Raw genomic sequence first — 22,680 nt, forward strand, 5'->3', positions numbered from 1 at the left:
GATAACAGATATATGTTGAGTATTTTTAAAATGTTTCACAGCACTAGTTGGGTGTGTGACACAACCCAGAAATGCAGGTTGGGTTGAAACTTCACTAAGTGCGCCAGGTGTGTTTCAAATAAAAAAACCTATTTTCCAGTACCATTTAAAAAAGTTCATCATAAGTTCGCAAAGAGAAACTCAAAAATAAAATTTCTAGAGCCCCAAAATCACCATAGATTACTAAATTATCAAGATAATACTTAAATAATCTTCAGTACTTATAATTAGGTATTTCCTGTTTTCAAATTCGCTACTGTTTAGCGATTTCATTTAAAAACGAAATGGGTTACGCAAGATTAAGTTATTTCAGTTTTATTTATTTCCAACACCATCTCAAGTGAAATTTTCACGAGTTGTTGGTTCGAGCCGCGCGAAGTAACTTGTCTTCAGTATCCTCAAGTGTTTCTGCCCTTCGAAAATCACTTGAACATTTTTTAATCAACTGTTAAACTCGATAGGACTTCATTCTGAGCTTCTAAAAATACCCAGTTATCCCGAAAAATAAGTAAAATATAACTTTTCCATCCTTTTCCGTTTTATTTATCCGTTGGTTTTTGTTTAGCATTCTCAATCTTTAGTTTTGTTTTCGCTTAGTTCTTATTTATTATGTATACCCGACAAAAATTTCAAGTTTGTTCGTTTCAATTTCTCTCTCCTGCTAGAGTTCAGTATCAATCGATCCTCCTCTCCATTCACACGATCCACTTTCAGGTTCTGCATCGTTTTTTATTTCAGTTACAGTTTCCTCGTTTTACACTAAATTAACTTTTCAAGTAGGACTTTTGCTTTTCATGTTCTTTGTTTATACTCTTACACATTTTCCGTTCCCTTAAAAATATAAATATAATTTAAACTTTTCTCTGGTTATTTTGTTTGTTGTGTTACGTTCAAGGACTTTATGTAGTTTTTCTAAATTACCAAAAAGCAGCAGGGAGAATGAAGTAATATTAAAATGCATTCAACACAAGTTAACTAAATAAATGCCCCTAACAAAATCGAACCTTTCTAAGCATTATGACACTTATTTAAAACTACACTGACTGATTAGATACACTTTATCTAGTCAGTCAGTAGAATTTTCATCAATCGTCATTTGACTATTACAGATTTTGTTATTAAATACAGATTTCAAAACACTTTATTACTTTACAATAACAATTTGCGCTCTGGATCTTGGAACAATAGACTAACTTATAGTGTTTTGTTATTGGTTGGTAATGGTTTCTTCTAGTTTCACTTGTTTAATATTTCGTTAATATAGGTTTTATAAATATATATGCGTATAGACTTAGAAGTACAAAGTTATCAGACATTTTTCCAGCAGCTAAAATTGAATTCTAAGCCAAGAATGCCAGTTGTGTATATATCACTTATTGAATGATATACAAATTATAGGCAGGAATTTGATCCTTCTTGAGAATTTTAACTAAAATTAGGAGGCAAATCAAAATCCCACCTGAGAAGGCAAATTGTCGCTGACAACGCAAATAAATATCGAACTGAAATCGTAGGCTAGTTGAAAACAAACATAAATTTAAAGGCTGTCAATAATTCTGCAAATTATATAATCTATTCATATACAACTTTGGGCCTAACAACACACGTTTAGGATTGCATAGAGCTGTAGTTGGGAACATATAAACAGGTTCCATAGTGACTATAAAATTGAACCCATGCAAACTAGTAAGCAGCTAAATCTCTTTCTCATCTTCAACATTTCCCTTTGGCTTAGATTTGGACATTTCCAGAGTTTTCAATTGATGCCTGCACATTTAGTGTCCTTAGTCCCTAAACTTCACACGTACACATTTTGCAAAACTGCCACTGCACTGTTTACAAGACTTCTGGCCCCCAGTTACATACCGTTTTATGACTCGACTCTGAATTTTGGTTAGCTTAGTTTCGTCTGTTTCTTATATACATGTTCAGATATATAGTTTGTATGCCTGTTCATCCGGTTCAACTTTTCGCTTACAAATTTAACTCTTTCCCGATCTTCTATCGTGTGTGTATATGTGTTTTGAGTGTGCCACCCAGGTTTAAAATTAAAAAACAACTTGTACACCGCTACATAAATAAATGTCCTTAGCCGTTAACAGGGGGGAGTGGTTGTAATGGGAGTTGGTGTGGTTTTGCTGAACTCCCTCCTTACTGCGCCTTGGTTTTGCGCAGATAGGCGGCCTGATCCTCTCCAGCGCCGATGAACTTGGAGCTCTCCATGCTCTGCTGGGGGCTGCTTGACTGCTTGACAGCATTTTGGGCTGCGAGGGAGGCGGCCATGCGTCGACTCTTGTGGCCACCGGGCGCCAGGTACGCCTTGTAGAAGAAGCGCGCGAACAGGACAAAGTAGCTGAAGTACATGGCGATCGACAGGTTGATGTTGCGCTGAGAGATGTTGCAGGATGAGGTGCCGTGCGTCTTCAGGAAGCCATTGGCCCACACGTTGATCGCACAGCCGATGATCATCTGCGTCAGCTGCAGCGAGGTAATGATCATCGAGATGAACCTGGGGGGATTGAAGCGAGCCGCCTTCAGCGCATAGTAGCTGTACATCACCGAGTGCACGCAGTAGTTCATCACAATGAACCAGCGGGCAGAGCTGGTGTATTCGGTGTAGCTGAACCACGAGTAGATCAGCACAGTGATGTGGTGGTACCTGCATTAGCAAACAATTCAATTACTATACAATTCTAAAACATATTGTGGCTTTCATTGTGCAAAAAATTAAAAGTCAAGATTATCAAACTAAATTAGGGGCAATTCTAGAAAATTGAATAGTGAAATCAGTTTCAAAAATCTGTTATTCTGAATATATTTTTGTTTTCAAAAGTACCCTTCCTTTTTTTAATGAAGCTAATTTCTAATACCCAATTTCATCTACAGTATCTCATTATTAATAAATTAAATTTTTAATAACTCTTATTAAACAAATTTCAATAATTTTTATAATTTCAAGCCAAATGAGTGTGGTTTATGATTAAAATTCCAATTATTAATGCCTTTTTATAATTATTATCCAGACTGATGGGTTTTGTTTTTGGTTAACACAATCCTGTCATATTAAAAGCTCGTTGGTTTACTTACCAGTGCAGGAAGATGAGTGGCTGCTTGCGGAGCACGATGAATATCGTGTCGCCCAGCTCCGGCAGTTTGCTGAGCACGAAGAGCCAGGTCCAGAATCCGCACACGCGATCTTGCTCGATGTAGCTGTGGGAGAATGTTCGGAATATCGGTCAGTGATCGGACATTTGCATAGCATTCAAGTTTCCAGCCTTATACATATCAAGTTCACGAATGCAGGCGATGAACTTGACAATATAAGGCTGAATCGGATCTTGTTCAGTTAGAGAGCGAAACCAACCTGGGCACGCAGACGGAGTGGAAGAGTCCGTAGTGACGCAGCACATGAATCAGCTCAGGCGCCGTTCGGGCAGCTCCCATGATGCTGAACATGGCCAGCAAGGTGTTCCATATGATCAGCGGGCCGCGCAGTTGAAATCTGCAATGAATAATGAAAGGAAACTTTAGCAACACAGGAAAAATACAGAGATTGTGAGATCAAAGTAGTGCTTAAAATTCACACTTGGGGTTTTTCCTTAAATCTGACTTCGCTTACTGTAATTTAAATAACAAAACCAATTTCGCTGAGGTGTCACGTGAATCTCTTTATAGTTTTACGTCGGTTGAATATAAAATTGCTTTGCCAATCTTTAAAAGTCTGAGATTTCCTATGGCAATTGATTTAAAACCAATTTGTATAGTAAAAGGGTTATTAAAGTGTAGCAATTTGGAATAAAGATGTATATCATAGGGGCAGTATGATGAGCTAATGGGCAGTAAATGAATTAATTCAATTTTTGTTCCGTCTATATTCACTTACTCCTACAATCCCCAAACGCAAATTCCCCAGCCAGCACTTAAAATCATTCATATTTACTCGAGGCTAATAGACGTGAAAAGGCAGCGGAAAAAAAAACAGCAAAGATCAACAAACTCTAACAATTTTCAATTTTTCCATGCCTCCGTCCTAGACGAGCGTGACAGTCAAAGATCAAGTATTATTTGCTATATGCACTTAATATGTGCGAATTTTTCTGTAATGCAATGACATCAACCCACAACAATAAGATGTCACAGGGTCAGTCAAATAATTTGCTCATTAGATCCCTTAAATCGTCTTAAAATGGGTAATCGCTTCAAGATTCCACCAGTTGCCAGGCCACATTGAATAACATGCTAGATTCGATCGTCAGATGCAATGGAAAATATAATTATCAATGTCACGACATCTAGTAGATTACACTATAAGTTTATTTTTGATCAGCTGCTAAACAAATTGATAACGAAAGGTCAACTTAAAACAAAAATTCTCAGGCGATCGATCGAATAGAATATATAAAATTGTTTTTAGTCACAGGGCAGACACGTGTATCTAAAAAAGAAACTTCTCCTAAAAAAGACATCCACAGAGTCGCTCTTTTGTTTTGGGTTCTTAGCAAAGAAAAAGTTGCCCACACAAAAATACTGGTTTAGCATTTGAATGGACTGAAACCGTGTTTAATAAAGTTCTTCAAACGAAATTAAATTGAAGCAATCAACCAATTTAAAGAGGTTTGTGCTTTTCGGAACGACTGAATCACTAACTAATTTTAATCGTATCACTCAACGATTTGCCTTAAATTATGAATTGATTCTAATAAGGTTTCCATAATCTTAATTACTAATAGCAAACAAAGTTTACGCAATCAATAGGCTGCAAATCAACCAGCCAACCTTATCGACGGCTCGTTCACGATACTATATATGTGTATATATATGTACATATATTCCATAGCCGAAGTGAAACCTCTTCACGAGGCAATTAGTCATAAAAATTCACATAGACAAAACCGAAACAGTGGAATCTAAAAAAATGTGAGTTCTGTTATCAAAGATAGTTGTTTTTTGACGAAGCACACATTTGATTGCTTTAACCTTTGCCCTGGAAAAAAGTTTAAACAATTTTGGGAAAGAAAACTAAAAAATATACTTGGCTAATACATACTTCAGCAGAAAGTTCGAAAGTTTCGCGAAACACGGTATACAAGTAAAGTGTTTGTTTAGCGCCACATGTTTAGAGCCTTAAATGCGTCAACGGGTTTATGAAAACAGAGCAATCGATAGCCAACAATATCCCCCAAACAAAGCCATAAAGATTGTGTATTTTAGGGCAGTCTAGGGGACTTTTATCGCCGGCAATCAGAATGCTCAATTGAATTCGTAGTTGTGCCATCAACCCCCCAAATAGCTTACTCGAAAATCCAGCTGAGATTTGCATAGATAAGTCCCACTGTATTAGGCAATTAAGCTGCGTTTTAAGACGTGGGAAACAGGGGGAAAGAAGCATTCTCAAAGCGGAAATGTTCAACTAAGGAATTGCGTTCCACATGTGCTCTAGTTGGGAATCTTAAAAAATCTCTTCTATTAATAACAATTAAGCGCAATGCCAGGATAGACCAGTAGAAAATATGAGCTCTGTAAAGAAAAACTTTAAATACCCCTTAACAATAGATTTTGTTTTAAATCTTTATTTACCAAATTAAAAACCCGGAAGTCTCAACACTTACATAACAAAAAAAAATATTTTAAAATTGAAGCATAATTGTATTGTCCTTAATTTAGTAATTAAACTTGAAGTTTAACTTGAGTTTAAGCTGCCTATGGGAAACCTTTAAAAATTAATTTTTTTTTTAATATTTAAGGACAAAAAAAGTTTCCTTAAAATATTCATATCCGAGTTTATTTATTTTACACTACATTTTTTGGTTAAAGAAAACACCTTTGTTCTTATAAAAACTCTTTCAGCCACCCGCAGTACAATTGCAGTGAAAATGTGCCTGTAAAAGCTCTGTTGCTCGCCCAATGGCGGTCCCAACAATTCCCAACTGGTTCTAACTGCGCGCGCATCAGCTTCCACTTGCCGACTGTCTACAATTCGTGCCTCAAACTAATGAGTAAGGAAAACCAAACAGCCTTGCTAATCGCTTGGCAGTATTGGCTTCTAGGCAAAGGGGCGATTTTCGTCCCTTGAAGCTCAATTTTTGCAAGGGCACAGGTCGTCCCCTCCTTCTCCGAGTGGGTGGCGTCCGGCCAAGCGAACCGGCACCTACTTTTGTGCCCGGTAAGTGAGGCTGGATGCCCTTCCTCGGCTGGGTGTTGCGATCTGCCCGATAAAAAATCCAATTATACTTATAAATTGGAGTAATCTTGTTTAAAGTTTTATTTGCTATTAGTTTTTCATTCCTTTTGGACTTCAACAAAATTTTAGTAAGATATCTTTTAAAATGCAGGGAATATCTAAAATTTATTTTAAAACATATTCATAAAATCCAACCGATTTAATTAAATCACAGCTCAGAATTTTAAACTGTTTACAATTGTACAATATTTGCAGCTCTAAAATATGCAAATTTCAAAATGTTTAGCGGGTCAAATGTAATTAAACTGTTTTCAAATCTAAAATTTTTGCAATTCAAAAGTGTAAACAAATTCAATTCGTATATATTTAGTATACGGCTGGAATATATCATTGCAGATACACACATATCTTACGATTAATGAATTGCATGAAATTGAATACAAAATCATAGCCCGGTCTCTCTTATATAAATATTTTTATATGACTTAGGAAACGCAAAAAAAAAGTCAAAGTTCAAAGTTAAATACAATAGGAAAAAGTAAAGTTCGAGGTGCAAAAAAATCAACTTAGGAAACTTGGACTGCATAATATGGTTGCCATAATGGTGATGATGTAGCATTTTTTGCTGGTACAAGGGGAAGTTGGTGAACTTTCTTTTGCTTTCCACTTTGTGGCGAAGATTGCATAAGCAAAGAGAAAGAAATTCGCCGACAAGGAGAGAGCAAATCAGATGTATGGAGAGAGTAAACCTGATTTTGCAAAACATGTAAACAAAACAAAGTGTAGCAAGAGAGAAAAAACTAAAAACCCAGAAATGTTGGTCAATTGATTATTGTACGCTTAGTTTTGGCTTGGGTTAAGCTCAGGTTGTTTAGGTTGATTTATGCAGTATATACATATATTCACTATATGCACACCATTTTTCCAAGCGGTGGTACACTTCCATTTGTATACCTAGCCATATAAATAAATATGTATGGAAATGCGGTACCAAATTCGCAACATTGTCTCGAAACTGATGCGACAGTGTTTTGTTTTTTGCAAACCTTTTTTTAGCGTATTGCAAAACTTTTGGCTTTCTGGGTTTATGTTAAGCCATAATTAAGATTTCGCTTTGAATTCATTTTTAATTATTATTCATTATATTTTGCGGTGGTTTACAAACCCGCGAGATTGGATGTCACAGCATTGACCAAGTTATTTCCGAACGCTTTCAAAGTGCAACGTAAAAAATATTGTCAAAGGTTGGGGCACTTTTACCAAAAGAGTGATTTAATAAAAGTAAAAACAAACTGTTTTGTATGAAACCTTTCTATAAATTTTATAATTGAACATTCGTTTATAAATATATGGAATTTTATTTTATCTGTATAAGCTGCATTAACCGGTTTATTTCCTTAGCATGTCCCGAATTGCTAATAAGGTAATTTTGAATATTGTAATTTTTTTTTTAATTTCCAATTTAATTCTCTTAACTTGCATCAAAAGTAAACCTAATAAGCATACACGCGTTATTAACGATTATCTCAACTCAGAAAAGCTATAATCCGAAAATCGTCTAGCCGAAGCTTATCTGCATAATTGTTTATGATGAATAGGAAAGTTTATTGTGTTTTTGGCTGACTCATGTCTAGAAGTTTGGAGTAGTACAGAATGACACACCTGCTGCAACAGGTGAGCGATAAGATGTCGATACTTAGACATAATTCAATCATCAGAAACCCAGTCAAAACAATTTTGGTGGCCGACAAAAAACGAGTTATTTTTGAGGGAGAAATGGACGCGTGGAGTAAATAAAAATGGGGAAAAGTGGCGTGATATGGAGATGCTGAACTAAGAAAGGGCCGCCAAGAGAGAGCTTTTCATAAAGCTTTATGTTTCGAGTCTCAAAATGGTATGGTATGTAGAAAAATATCAAATCAGCTTCAAAAAGCCTATAGAGATATTCGGTTTTAATGACACACTTTAACAAGATTTGCTATTTAGCTCTACCCACTTTTAACCAACTGTTTGTGTTAACGGTTGTCGTTAATTTGATGTTAATATATGTACATATATGCACACTCATAAGCCGACCAAAATTAAATTAAGTTTCACTTTCAGCAATGCCTTTTCTTGGCTCACCATATACGTCATGTGTTTTCCTTTTCTTATTTATTTTTTCGGCCTGTTGGCGTTTGTAATTGTTAACTAAATGCTGGCTGGTAATATATAATTGTGGTCGTAATTGAAATTGCAATTACAGGTGCTCGTGAAGGGTGGTGATTTGAACTCAACACGGCTCGCCTGTCATTGGAGCAATTATTGGTTAATTCGCAAATTGTTTAATAATTGCCACGCTTCAATTGCAAAAATTTCCCCATATGAACACAAAATATATTTTTCCGACTATTGCAGGACACTGTATATGAGCTAGCGTGATGAAACCACATTAAAGGACATTTTTCATGGGGGTGGAGAAAAAAACAAACGAATTTCGGTGAGAAATAGGGTTCTCTGTACTTAGATGTCCTTGTCACACTTATTTCCTATTGTCGTCATAAAAATATTTATATTTCCTCAAAAGATATGTATAAATAACAAGAAAGGAAAGCTAACTTCGGGCGGAGCCGAAGTTGAAATACCCTTGCAGAATATTCTGCAAATTATATTCTCCAAAATTATTCATATGATGCATTCTTAATACTCATAAAAAATCCCAACTTCCTAACTTTAAAAACACCAAAGTTATGGCATTTCCAATCGTTCAGTTATGTATATGGCAGCTATAGAATATAGTCTTCCGATCCTTATGAAATTTGATATGTCGGATTGATTGGGCAAAAATAAAACCCATAGAAAATCCCAACTTCCTAACTTAACAAACACTAAAGTTATGGCATTTCCGATCAATCAGTTATATGACAGCTATAAGATATAGTCGTCCGATCCTTATGAAATTTGGTAGGTCGGATTAATTGGCCAAATATATAACCCATAAAAAATCCCAACTTCCTAACTTAACAAACACCAAAGTTATGGCATTTCCGATCAATCAGTTATATAGCAGCTATAGGATATAGTCGGCCGATCCTTATGAAATTTGGTACGTCGGATTGATTGGCCAAATATAATACTCATAGAGAGTCCCAACTTCCTAACTTAACAAACAGCAGAGTTATGGCATTTCCGATCAATCAGTTATATGGCAGCTATAGGATATAGTCGGCCGATCCCGGCCGTTCCGACTTATATACTGCGTGCAAAGGGAAGAAGGGTGTGTGCAAAGTTTCAATTCGATATCTTTAAAACTGAGAGACTAGTTCGCGTAGAAACAGACAGACGGACAGACAGACGGACAGACGGACAGACGGACATGGCTATATCAACTCAGGAGGTGATCCTGATCAAGAATATATATACTTTATAGGGTCGGAGATGTCTCCTTCACTGCGTTGCACACTTTTGACCAAAATTATAATACCCTCTGCAAGGGTATAAAAATATGTATGAAAAAAAGCAAGGCCATTTAATGACTCAATCTTTATAAGTTTTGAATGATTACAGAGATCGGTCATTCGCTCCACTGTGGAAATGTTCGTTTGTGATTTCTGTTGTAAGCTCTAGCGCCCACACACTCTTCTCACCCCATTTTATACCGCCCCGTTTTACCCCTCCTTATATGGCCACAAAACGTTTGCACACGCAAAGTCTAAACATACACCAGCCAGCAAAAACTTTGTTTGTCGGCGGAAAACATTCAAATATAGAGAATATTTTATCGTCATTTGTGATTATTATTATTCAAAACTTCCATAATGCACTGAATAAAATGTTCTAATTTAAATTATACTAATTGTTTGTAAATAAAATCAATTAATCAACTGTAAGTTCCAGGGCATGTGCTGAATATGTATATGGTATTGTTGATAAGCGTCCGAGAAGAGTCATCGTAAATTATGTTATGGGTAATATATGCAATGATAATATAATCAGTGGAAGTAGTGAATAATGATTTTTTCTATTTAAATCACTTATAATGCCCCTACCATTTTGATTTGAATTTTTATTAAAAAAAAAAAAAGTAAGCTACCCATTTATTTCAATTATATTACTTATACGGTCCCTAATTACAATAATAATAAACCAATGTTAACTAGTTTTAGCCTCTCAATATTTTGAATTAGGGCTGTTTTATTATCGGCTTTAAAATCGTAAGGTAATTACTAATAAATTCCATTAGAAACGCAATCAAGTTGTCTAGTGTACACTGTCCATTTGAAGTGGACCTTTTGGGCGAGTACATAAGTGAATGTCCTGCTGTCCGGCAACTTTAGTTCAGCATTATTCCCTAAGCCCCCGACATTGTGGACACACCCACTTCTTGCATGACATGCCATGTGGCCATGCTGAACTTTGTCCGTTGGGGTATGTTAAATAAAACGGGTACGACATGGCGTGTACCTATAAACCTAATCAATTTAATGAATTTAATGACGCACTGTCCGAAATGAAAAAAAAAAATGCACAATTTATATGATGAGGAAGTGCACCGAGTGCAAGAGTTTAGTTCCACTCTAAAAATATGTAAATAACCGTATATCTAAGCCGCATACTCGGTGGCATTCGGTTAAGTACATGTACATTTGTCATTTGCGGCACCTTATACAACATTCCTTATGCATTTTATTAAAATATTGGCATATTCAAACACCACCCTTAAGCAAGGTGAATTCAGCCCTTGGACTCTGCTTTAATTTGTTTAATTTATCTTTTTACCCTATTAGCGTAAAAGTGACCACCTCCAAACGTTCCCCAAACTCATTTCCATTGCCGTTTCATTACATTTACACCTTTCTGTGCCAAGTGCATAACGACTCTCCTTCATTTGGGTAAATACTAAAACGAGATTCCATAAATTTCCAAGTGTAAGGTAAAGTTAACAACAATAACAAATGTCCACAGAGAAAACTGCCAAGCCCCTATATTCCAATGAAAGTAGGCTGATGTGTGGGCAATGGCTGCTTTAAAATTTATGATACATATATGTTTCTTTTAAAGATAATAACCAAAAATTGGTTGTCTTATTTTTAGCTTAAAAAAAATGTTTTTTGTTCAAATAATAATCAAATAAATTTATATTTGTTAGAAAAATGTTTACATAGTATGTATAGTAAATAGAGAGTTTAGAGCCCTATTTATTTTCTGACTTAGTAAAAAAAACTATTTTCATTGAAATAATACAAAACCTGTTTTCTTAACAAATATTTTTGTGCTTTTTTATTATCCCAACAGAAAATGAAACACTTTAAAACATAAACTTTTAGAGTAAACTTTGCAACTTTGTACCTAGCTAAAGCGAGACCATAGGTGACAAAATATGATCTCCCAAAAAGAAAACAGGCTAGAATAGATGGCATGTCACGAGCCCAACTAAATTTGGCCACAAAACCCGATGACGACAATTAGAAAGGGGAGGCAGAAGAAACGCAAACAGCAAAACAAAAGTAGACAATTGTCAGCACGGAAAGCCAATTGAATCCATCACAGGTAAATCAGGTAGGTAACAAGTGACAATCGTGTTGACAGATCAAAAATGAACAACTACAAAAAAAAACCAAAATACTGCGAAATCAAACGTCTTTGGATATCGGAAATAAAACGGAATAGTGCATGGTGCCATTGTTTGGTAATTGAGATTATGTTAAGGATCCACCTTCGGCATTAGCGTTTGATTAGCTATAATTTTATATAATTACATGTAGAATCCAACAGCTGTCTGTACTTGGACTCCAGTCATTCCGGAGAATAAACTTAAACAAAGTGCGATTGAGTAAATATGGGGGTTTCCAGGGATTGGTTTTGATAAATAGAAACTTTTATACCAGCTGCGATGGGCGTGTGTACATGTGGGTGTAATTAGTGGCGCTCCTCAGCTGCCCGATAATACTTCTCAAGGTTCCAAGGGCAAAAGTTCTTAGCTCAACCATAATTTTGCAGAGTTGGCAACCAACAAAGAGCACATGTTTTTGATCGGTTGACATATGGGGAATATAGTCTATATATGTACCACTCACCTCGGCCGATTTTGCATAAAGTGCTGACCACCGAATATGACCAGCATGTAGATGCCGCAGTAGTAGAACACCCATGTCCAGTTCTCCAGCATCCATTTCCGTGTGCGCTGGTGTATAAAGTCGTTCTCGAAATCGAAGATGTACGAGTAGTTGGGCGTAACGCTAATGTCCATGTTGATCATCTTGGTGGGTTTAATGTGTTGCGTTGGTGGCTATGTTACGTAGTTTCTGAGGGGTAAAAAAAGGAATAGATCAATTAGATTTGAGAGCTAGGAATATTTATATTGCCGAGAAATTATGAGGATTTAAATACATACAAAATTTTATAAAATGCTAAACAATTTATATAATAATAAAAAAAAAAAAATTAACTCATGTCATCTATGTACATTCATTTCCTTAGAAAAAACTTTGTTTATATACTTTGTCAATCAGATGTACAAGAACAGGAAAAGAGATGCATTAATTAGGATATGAGACAAATAGTTGACTTCAAAGATTTCCAAGTTATACACTGTTTTTAGTTTTTGTGCTTACTAACTTACTGATTGCCATATCTTATCTGTTCTCTAAGCAAAGGGATTTTACTCGACTATGTTTAAAGCTAAATTCAGTAAAAATTCCGCACCACTCCCCTTCTGCTTACGCACGCACACACACAGGGACATTAAAGCGCGCGTTTTGTCGCATAAATTTCTCGGCGACCTTCCTTTCCCCTTCGTCCCGCCACCACACCATCTCTCTCTCTCCACTCTTTCATTGATTTTGCTAAACAACACCGCTGGTCCATGGAGACAAGGCTCTCTTTTACTCTCTGTGCCTCCCCCACAAAACTCTCTATCTCACTCGCTCGCTCTCTATGGGATGTGCATTGCATTCATGAATGGCGCACGCTTTGTGGTCATCTTCATCTACATTCTTCCGCTTTTGACACCTCGTGCTGAAGCTCAAATAGATACACAAACAACCTGCTACACAGAAAAAAAACTCAATAATTAAAAGAACAAATATCTGCCTCAGATTAGAAAATCTGTTTTTAATTCTCACCGCTGCTTAGGGAATTCGAATATTTTTTGGAAAAATAAAATTTTAATTGTTTTATAATTTGGCTTTAACATTTTTATTTAAAGTTAAAGTTTATGTATGTAAAGTCGCAACAAAAAGGAACAAACTTATAGCCGGAAATAAAATAAAAATTCAACCCAAAGTCTGAACAAACGGATTGTTCAACCGTCTTCTCAGAACTCTTGCCCACCGCTGAATTATGCACATTTTTCTGGCTGTGTAGTGGGCGGGGGTGGCTGTAATAGATGGTGTGATTGTGGTGGTTTCAGGAGAGCGCCAATCTGGCGCTCGCTCTCTTTCGCGCTCTCTCTTTCGCCACAAAGTCTCGTGTGAATAAAAAGAACTCATAAGGAATGCATGCATAAGCAAACAGCCAAATCATTTGAAACGAAATACAAATGAGGCGGGCACAATTTGCCGGTGAAAGAAAAATTAGTTTGAATGCTTAATTGTATGCCAGACACGCGACTAGGGCACACACACTTTTACGCACTCTCACTGGCACACACAGGTGATTTCGTTTTGTTGTAAGCTACGCTTTGGAAGCTCTTTTTGTTGTTTCTTTCTGAGTAACATATCCGGTTTTTTGCGCGAGCGCTTTCAAAAATTTCTAGTGAAATTTTTTTCGGGGCACTTAGCGGTTTGGATTTTATGCTTCCAAAACATCTCGCCTAATCTCTCTCTTTTCCTCTCTTGCAAAAAACGCGATCTTTTAGTTTTGCTTGTTTCTGAATCGATAAAATACACAATTTAATCAGTAAAAGTATGAGAAATACACTCTCTCTCTCTCTCGCAGCATCGGCACAAAAAAGGGGGGCGCAAAATAAGGAGGAAATAAAACCACCACAGAAATCATGTTCACGCACTCACACAGATATCACAGAAAACACGGTTACTATTTTCGAACGGTTATGGCTATGAGGTAATTACTTTTGCTCGCCGCTCCTTATCGCAATATCAATTGACTGGATCGCACCACTCACGGCTGTGCACACTTTTCCCCCAGCAATTCAGCAAAACTCGAAAATCTGTTCCTCGGATTCGCCGGCGCAAAGCGAAATGAACGGTTTCGCTTGCGCTTGGTCGCTATATAGAGGTGGAGAAACATCGCAGCTAACATCGATACCATCGATAAGCTATCGATACACTTTGGTGTCTCCGCTAACGGTTGGAGACTCAGCTACCGATGCTAATATTGTTGCTTCCAGCCCTAACGTGATATTTTAGTACCTTTACAAATTTCAGTATTTGTTCCAACTTAACATTTCTGTAATTGAAACGTCCATTCTGTATAACAGTAACGTTTTACTTTGAATTTGAAAAACAAAGAAAACGACTTTTGCTCTTAATTTAAAACAAATGTTTTGTAGAAAATACAAAAACAGGATTCCCAGAGAGGTTTTACCGAACAGTTTTACCATTTACCATCTATTGTAAAATTTAGTACACAATGAAGCAATAATTCAATTTTTTATATTAGGGGGTGTGGTTTGTTTTTATTATAAATACTATATTCTGATGGAGTTTACACAGTAGTTGAAAGAGTAGTGAAAGCATTCCTTGAGAGGCTTCTTCTACATCCTTGCATCTAAATATATTAAAGCGTTTAACCTGGCAACGTATAACCTACAATGCCTCTACGATCTATGGTCCTACATGGCTACTTAAGTCATATCCTACTAGATCACAGTTGGTGGGGGCTGTGGAAGCCCCCCTTATTTTTATTGAGAAGCTCTCTGATCTGTTCCCAGATCAGAGCTAGAAGAGACCCGTGCTGGACACATTCTCCGATAGGATCATCTTCTGGACGTCGCAGAAGACGTCTCGGATGCACCTCGTTGAAGTGGCGACGGTGAAGTGGTAGTAGCACTCCCTTTCCGAGGTGCCCAGATCCACCTGGTTCCGCGAGTGGCGCTTGAACGGCTCCTGGGTGATGTCCACCAGCTTCTGCTTGATGAACATCTTTGTCCAGTCGCTCTCGTCGAAGCAATTGTCCTGCTGCGGCCGCTTGCAGAACTCATCGTACTCGGGAAAGTAGTCCACAATGTGTTTTCCGGCCCGGATCTTCCGCTCCATGATGTCGTACTTGTTGAGGAACACGATCAGTCCGGCGGAGGCGAGGAAACGGTTCTGCCACACGGCCCGGAACAGTTTCAGAGCCTCCTGCAATCGATTCTGGCTGGGATCCTCGCGCAGATTCTGGTCGAATTCGCTGCATGAGATCAGGAACAATACCGCCTGTATCCCCTCGAACACCTGGATCCACTTATTCCGCTGATCCCTCTGGCCGCCGACATCATACATTCGGAACTCCTGTTCGCCACCACCCATGCACTTGGGAATGGGCACACGGAACGTGATCTGTGAGATGCCAGTGGTTATCTTTCGGCTGTGCAGGATGTCCTCGGTGCTGGGTATGTACTCAGCATCACTGATCCTCACAAAGTTGTCCAGGAAGCTGGAGAAAAAGCAAGAACAACTTTAGTAACTTACGCAAAACTATTTTTATTTTATTGTAATTTTAAATAAAATTGATTTAAAATGTATCTTTAATTGATTTGGTTATACTTACTATTTAGCGCTATCCAGCAGGGGGAATTCACTCGAGCGATCGTAGCAGGCGCGAATGCCCACATCGTTCCACAGAGTAGTGACGTGGTCACAGTACTCCTAAAAATATAGAGAAAAGTAACCCAAATCTTAGTATTGTTTATTATAAACTGATAAAGGGTACATCAACTTTTCAACGGAAGTTTGCAGAAGCCACAGGAACAGACAAATACAAAAGCTAACACGGTTGTAAAACTGTCTAACTGTCTGGCTAAAATCTCTCTTTTTGCAGTATATATGATATAGGTCCGGTATCACAAAACTTTCATAAAAATTACGTGCAGAAATGATATGGCACACTGAAAAGATTATCTTTGGAAATTGCAATTCATAAAAATGTAGGTCTCCAATATGAATAGATTAAAATCATTAGACATACTTTTATTTCTGGCTGATATTAATATTCCTTTCCAAAGAAAAGTTTTAGTACTTTTGATCGTAACCGGTCACGTATTCAAACAGGTGTCATAAATTGGGTGGAATATAAAGGGGAATCCAAACATCGGTACTATTTATGCTCCGTATTACTCACTGGCAAAACATAAAACCATGAATGACTGGCATCAAGATCTTGAAGCGCCCCGCCCACTTGGAGTCTTGAACAACCTTGGTAATCTTATCGTAAGTCATATAATGACCACTAAGTAGAGGTAGATATATATATTTTTGGGATAGATAGAAGAGATTGTGTGGCATGAATCATATTTAAAGGTCGCCGCAGCTGCGGTAAACTTGAAAAAAGAATACAAATAAAACCAAAAGTTGGGCCAGGAAGTCCGATTTACAAAACACTTGCTCGGAAAGTTTTCAGGCATTCCACGCCGCCTAATGGATGGGCTATCAATCAAATCGACGCGCCCAGATAACGAATATTCGATCGAAAGCCGCTAGAGATTTGACGCAAGTCCCAGGCGACTTCAAAGTCGTTTGCCTGTATTTTCGACCGACTACAAGTATGTATTTACCACTGCGACACCACGACAACAGAGTTTGAAGTGCAGCAGCGAGGGATAAGATACAGATAGGGATACTTGACGGGTCCGAAACTCACCTCATTCATGTACTCGGGGGCCAGTCCGGGCAGGGAGAGGATATAGTCGGCCGATCGCTCGCTGGTACAGCTGCCGAAATCGATTCCCATTAGTCCCATTTGGGCCACAAGCTGTAGGATCGATTCGTGGATGTTCTGGTATATCTCTGGGATCTTCTCGCGCCGCTCACTGCAAAATTTGGGAAATGGAGTCCTTGAGTATACTCGAAAGAATATTTTCCACGAATCAGATTCATGTTTCCCATTATCACAATTTCTTTAATATTTTAATCAAAGCATTTGTGATAATTGTTATCAAAACATTTTTAATCATAATTATTATCAATACATTTTCAATTATTATAATCAAAACATGTTTTAATTTAAATAATTTAAAAGATTTATAATTGCCAATATCATTTAGATACTTAAATATGATAAGATAAATATATATAGTATTCTTGTTGACACTTACTCGTCGGTAAATCCATTGATATGCAGTATGCGCATCTGTTTTATGATGGTGGTTTTGCCGGACTCGGCGGTGCCTAGCAGCAGGATCTTGACGGTGGTATCCCGAATGCCCTTGGGCATGTCCTTGAGCAGATGGTGGTCATGGACCGCCTGGAGCTGATCCTCCTTTTGGCCAGTCACCGCTGCCGGTTTCGCCGATTGCTGGCGCAAACACCGCAAAAGTCTGCATGGCGAAAAGAAGAGAAAGCAAATTTACTTAGTTTGTTGTTTGGCTGGCGACTTCTAAGGAAAAACACGCCGATCAAGGGTCTATATATAGTCAGGGATAAATATTTGCTTACACCCCAAAGACCGTCACCCAACCCACAACTGATGTATGTTTAATTAAAAGCACACAGAAGCCAGAGACAGAGAGAGATACGAGTACGTGTACTTTTTATACTATTACGGGCAATACGCAATAGATAAAACCGGAATGGACCCGATTTGGAGTGGGAAATCGGAGTTTCCAGGGGGGATTTTGTCTGGCAAAAATGAGACGACGCGTTGCCGGCGGCATTTCAAATACGTATTGCCAATAATTTCGAACAGTTGTACAAACTTTAATTAGGTTCAGGGTACAGTGCGTTCAGAAGCATTGAAGTTAGTTGAAGATTGGAATTAGCAAACAGGCAGGAGTATTCAAAAATGCATACTAATTGCTACTGAGCAAAGTTATTTGCAATGTCATCCCAACAATGCAGGAATTGTTTACTTTGAGTTTATATCAAAGTGTAAATACTTAAAGTCATTAGTGAGTCATTACAAAAGTTGCAAGACATAAAAATGCAATTATCGAACTTTATTGACGGTAAAATTCATTTTTAAGGAGAATAGTTATTGATATAATTGACTAAACACAAATAAGTTGGTTTTTCGAAAAAGATCAACACTTGAAAAAACAAGTGTAATTCAATTAAGTTCTTAAGTCGCAAAAAGACATAACCATTTAGGTATTTTATTATTAAGCTGGTATATAACAGATTCTCAAGGAATCACTTCAGGCAAACAAAAAGTGTCAAGTTGAAAACCAATTAAAAGCAATTAGAGAAGCTATCAATGTGGGTCCATTATCGTGTATTTGGGTTATTGGGACTTTGATTGGATCACGTTTAAGATATCGCCAGACATCATACCGCATTCCAGACCAAAACCACAACAGCCAATGATTCGGCAATTTAGTTAACTGACTAATTGCTCTAATAGGAACCGTGGAAAAATTTCGCTAGCCCCCAAATGGACGCACTTTGCTCTAACTGGAATTATATCGGCTTTATTCGAGTCATGTGAAAATCATTCACTTCAAGAAATCGACTGAGGGGGGAATCGGGAAATGGGGCTGGGCGCTTGCAATTTTATGACAGGCAATTCTAATTGGGCGATTGCCAAAACTTAGTCAAGACCATTGGCTCTGGCTGGTTCTCGATTTCCAACCTTATCGACGGCGCCCGCCACTTTAGATACGAACCGCTCCTTATCGAGCCACTGCTCTCACTTCTTCCCACAAATGATGAAACCCTTCGTGTGGCTGACTTAAATGGTGCATTCTGCTCCTTTTGACCATAACCATAGCCACCAATTTTACGATTCGTTTATAAAAGTTAATCATGAATATTTCCCACAATTTTGGTGGCCAATCGAATCAGGAACAGTTTGGGAATTTTTGATGAGTATGGCTATCTTTACGGTGCCGACTATAACTTCTCACTTGATTTTAATAGGGCCTAGTAATTATTTATGAGCCAAGTATTTATGGCAGCTTACAACAAAGAAAAATAATCGAATCGATGTCCATTGAACTCCTCCCAATCGGCGGATAGCAACAAAAACCTTTAATGCCTTACAAAGTTTTGCTCGCGATTGGCGAAAAACAAATAAACATTGGGTTGCGTGACAGCTGCCAAATGGAACGTGTGGCTAATCTAAACAAAAAACCATAAAATTGTATAATTTATTCAAAGATAATATTTTGGTGACCAGGTAATTAACTTGGGTACCAAAGATGCGTCAGACAGGTGAGAATAATGAGAGAAGAAATTGCGTCAGCCATATGAGGTGAGCAGTGTGAGAAGCGCATAGAAGGGCGATTTCCGAAATGGACAGGGAAATATGTTACATTGGTATTTTTCCCTTGGGCAAAAACTTAGTTTCTCCCTTTTTAACATTCAAATGTACCTAGTTGATCGCCAATTTTCGTTCGATCTTCTCTCCTCTATAGAAATAATAAACCAAGAGCCCGCCATGCAATATACTTTGAAAAGGTCAATTGATTTGTGGTCTTCCCATAAAGTTAATTTGCATTATCTACCCGACGTGCAGTCTGATTTGGGTGGCCCAAAAAGTGTGATTAGCTTAGCCCAAATATAGACCGGAATATATTGGATATTCCGCAATGATATCATCCGCCCACTGATAGGAATAATATGAAAACCTGTATACTAAAAGTTTTTTTCCTCATTGGTTAAGCTTATCATGGTGATTGAAGGTTCCACTTTTGGGGCAACAAAACAGAGATTTTGGGGCTTTTCGAAGTTAACGGGAAATCGGGGCTGATAGGAGCCATATTGTTAATCATATATATACCATAGACCCACTTTCTTAGAAGCTAAAGACCAACCTTAATTTCATGGTTCTGATTGTTGTATCAATTGTGCCGGATCGACTATGTTTTTGTTGAATCTGGTGTTGCTTTATTTATTCACTTTTTTTCACTGGTACACAATATGTTATTGAATACTTTGGATTCCACAGAGTTTCTGTTTTCTTTGGTCTGGAATGTGTTTGTCGAGCACTTGAGTTCTCGTCACTGCTATAATAATATCCATTTGTCTGTATCACTGAACTTTTGCTGTTGCCTGAGGTTTTCAGGGTTCCTTTTTTAGTAGCTTAAGGCCGGAACAGGTCTAACACCGTTTTATGATCACACAGCACTGAAAGTCACAGCGAACGGGGTGAATTCTTAAATATCAGTTCGGTTCCATTGAGCTCCGAGATAAGGCCAAAAAAGAGAGAAAGAGAGAGAGAGAGAGAGCGGCGCCGAGTGGGTGGTTGGGTGTTTTTGGGGGCGTGTGGGGGTGTATGGTAGTCTCATAGCCACGAATCGTTTGTTAATTGCTTGTACGGGTGTTCAAAGTAAGAATGTACAATATCATTGATAAGATAGCTGCACGCGGGTAGCTCAACATATACATACAACAATACAAGCCACCAAATCGATGGTTAAAGAGAGTATATAAAAGAGAAATATGAATTTTGATTGACTCTTAGGTGTAAGAGTTGCTGAATTAACTAGAAACATATAAATATGTAATACACTCAGAAAATTAATCCTAGATGTAAAATATGTATGATGTGCTCTACAACATCAGCTACAGAGAAATGCCTTATAATTATTAATAATCATTTTATCCTGATAATTTTTCCTTACCAAAATACTCAATATGATAGGAATATTATTTAATTTAATAATGTTGCAAAAAAAAGTTTATTTTACACAATCCATGAATCCGAATTTATTATGTTACACTCTGTAAAAATAAGGAAATCGTGGGGGTAACAAATATAAAAAAATTTAAAAATTTTCTATTTTTCAAAGTATACTTTTAGACACCTTGTTAATTGATTTGAAACCTCAAGAAAATTTGGAGAAAATTTAATTAAAATCTAAATGTTAATTGACCAACACATTTTTAATGAAAAAATGGTCAGGTACTACATGTAGTGTTTATAGGTTATTGTGTAATTCTAATAAACCTTTTCGTATAGAAATGCTCCTACTTACTTACCTATATCCGGAATATTTGTACTCAAATTTGAGCACTTGTGCTCAACTAATTACAAAGTGCATATAGTTCCACATTCTTAAAATGGAACTTTACCCCCTTTTAAGTGTCTCCATGGTTGACAACTGAAAATTGCACTTGATGGCTGGCGAGGATTACGAGAGTTGACTTATTGTTTGCATACTGGAGGAATTGTTTTGAAACTATCCGCACTCCAAATAGGTACTCGAAAGAACATGTAATTAAAAAAATACCGGGCCTCGACAACCCAACCCGAGCAACGCAATTGGACTGCTCTGAACAGAACTGAAGCCTTATCGCGCGATTGGATGACAGCCGGCAATCCCGTGTGGATTTGACCCACTGTCAGTTGGCCGTAAATTAAGGGTTTCCTACAGATCAGGGTGCTCGGTTCAGGGAGGTTCACAGCGATCTGAGTTCTTGGAACATTGAACCCAGTGGCCGATACGGATCTGGTGTTCCTGGGTGGTTTCAGAAGTTGCTGGGCGGCACTTCGCCAGCCCACTCCAAATGCAAGGTCGTTCACTGTTCGCGCCACCACTCACTTATCGGACAGTCGATGTGCTCTGATTTCTCCTCCCACTATAAAGATTTATTTCACCTGTTTGCAAAACGTCTGGCTGGGAGCTAAGAAAGAGTCACGCTTCGAGATACAGACACTTTTGGGCATGGCCCTGCAATTACGGCAAATTGTGCGAAAATTTTCCTACAAACAGAGAGCCATAAAAGCGATTTTATGGATCGGGCCCCCTCTTACGATATTACTTCTGGGTAATGTGGGCATGACAAAAAGTCGAAAACTTTAACCCGCTGCCGTCATTTCACAATAATTGGTTCGGCTTCAGTTAGTTGGCACACGTTAAGAGTTACTAATGGATTTTGTGGAATGGAATTTAAACAATTTTGTTTACCACAGACGAGATTGAATTTCAATTCAGGGAATAAATACCAATCGTTCGATGTATAAACATACATATGTATGTACAGACCCGAAAAACAAGTCGCCATTCATTTCCCAGTATCAGGCGCGTTTTGATTTTGCCTCTCAAGATGTTGTGGATTTCCGTTTCTGTAGACAAGAATTCGAAATCAAGCGCACAAATCGAATGACTAGCCCGACTGAATGCCAAATAGTCCTCTCCCAAAAATACCAGCGAGTTTGCATTATATACATAACTCTAAATCTGCTTTCGATCGTGATCGTAAATCTTGATCCGATTGGAACCCATTTCGGTGGCGCTAATCATGTGGAACACCTTTCTTTGCCGAAATAATCTCTGCTGATAATTCAGGAGCATGCTTGAGAACCCGATATTGGGTATAAATTAATGGGGAGCTAACGACCTAACTGTACTTTTAATTGCGATCGGAATGGTTAAGTTG

General features: G+C 37.7%; 2 protein-coding genes and 1 non-coding gene across 3 annotated transcripts; 1 reads left to right on the forward strand and 2 right to left on the reverse strand.

The window, feature by feature from the left end:
- Nucleotides 1-747: 747 nt before the first annotated feature.
- Nucleotides 748-14,407, reverse strand: LOC108045810 (elongation of very long chain fatty acids protein 6). Its single transcript, XM_017125245.2, has 5 exons — nt 14,272-14,407; nt 12,277-12,504; nt 3,404-3,541; nt 3,127-3,249; nt 748-2,698 (listed from the first exon to the last, which is right to left on the reverse strand). Exons 2-5 carry the CDS (start codon nt 12,456-12,458, stop codon nt 2,191-2,193), a joined length of 951 nt encoding a protein of 316 aa, XP_016980734.1. The 5' UTR covers nt 12,459-12,504; nt 14,272-14,407; the 3' UTR covers nt 748-2,190.
- LOC123038088 lies at nt 6,019-6,225 on the forward strand. The gene has a single exon (XR_006417744.1). It is a non-coding gene; the product is annotated as a U12 minor spliceosomal RNA (small nuclear RNA).
- Nucleotides 14,408-14,817: 410 nt separating the features above from the next.
- On the reverse strand, nt 14,818-20,444 carry LOC108045820 (guanine nucleotide-binding protein G(f) subunit alpha). Its single transcript, XM_017125257.2, has 5 exons — nt 20,112-20,444; nt 17,457-17,678; nt 17,003-17,171; nt 15,914-16,011; nt 14,818-15,799 (listed from the first exon to the last, which is right to left on the reverse strand). The coding sequence occupies exons 1-5, from the start codon at nt 20,120-20,122 to the stop codon at nt 15,100-15,102; spliced, it is 1,200 nt and encodes a 399-aa protein (XP_016980746.1). The 5' UTR covers nt 20,123-20,444; the 3' UTR covers nt 14,818-15,099.
- Between the last annotated feature and the right edge of the window lie 2,236 nt (nt 20,445-22,680).

The sequence above is a fragment of the Drosophila rhopaloa genome, unplaced genomic scaffold (genome assembly GCF_018152115.1).
Source record: "Drosophila rhopaloa isolate 14029-0021.01 unplaced genomic scaffold, ASM1815211v1 contig_47, whole genome shotgun sequence".
Classification (NCBI taxonomy): Eukaryota; Metazoa; Arthropoda; class Insecta; order Diptera; family Drosophilidae; genus Drosophila; species Drosophila rhopaloa.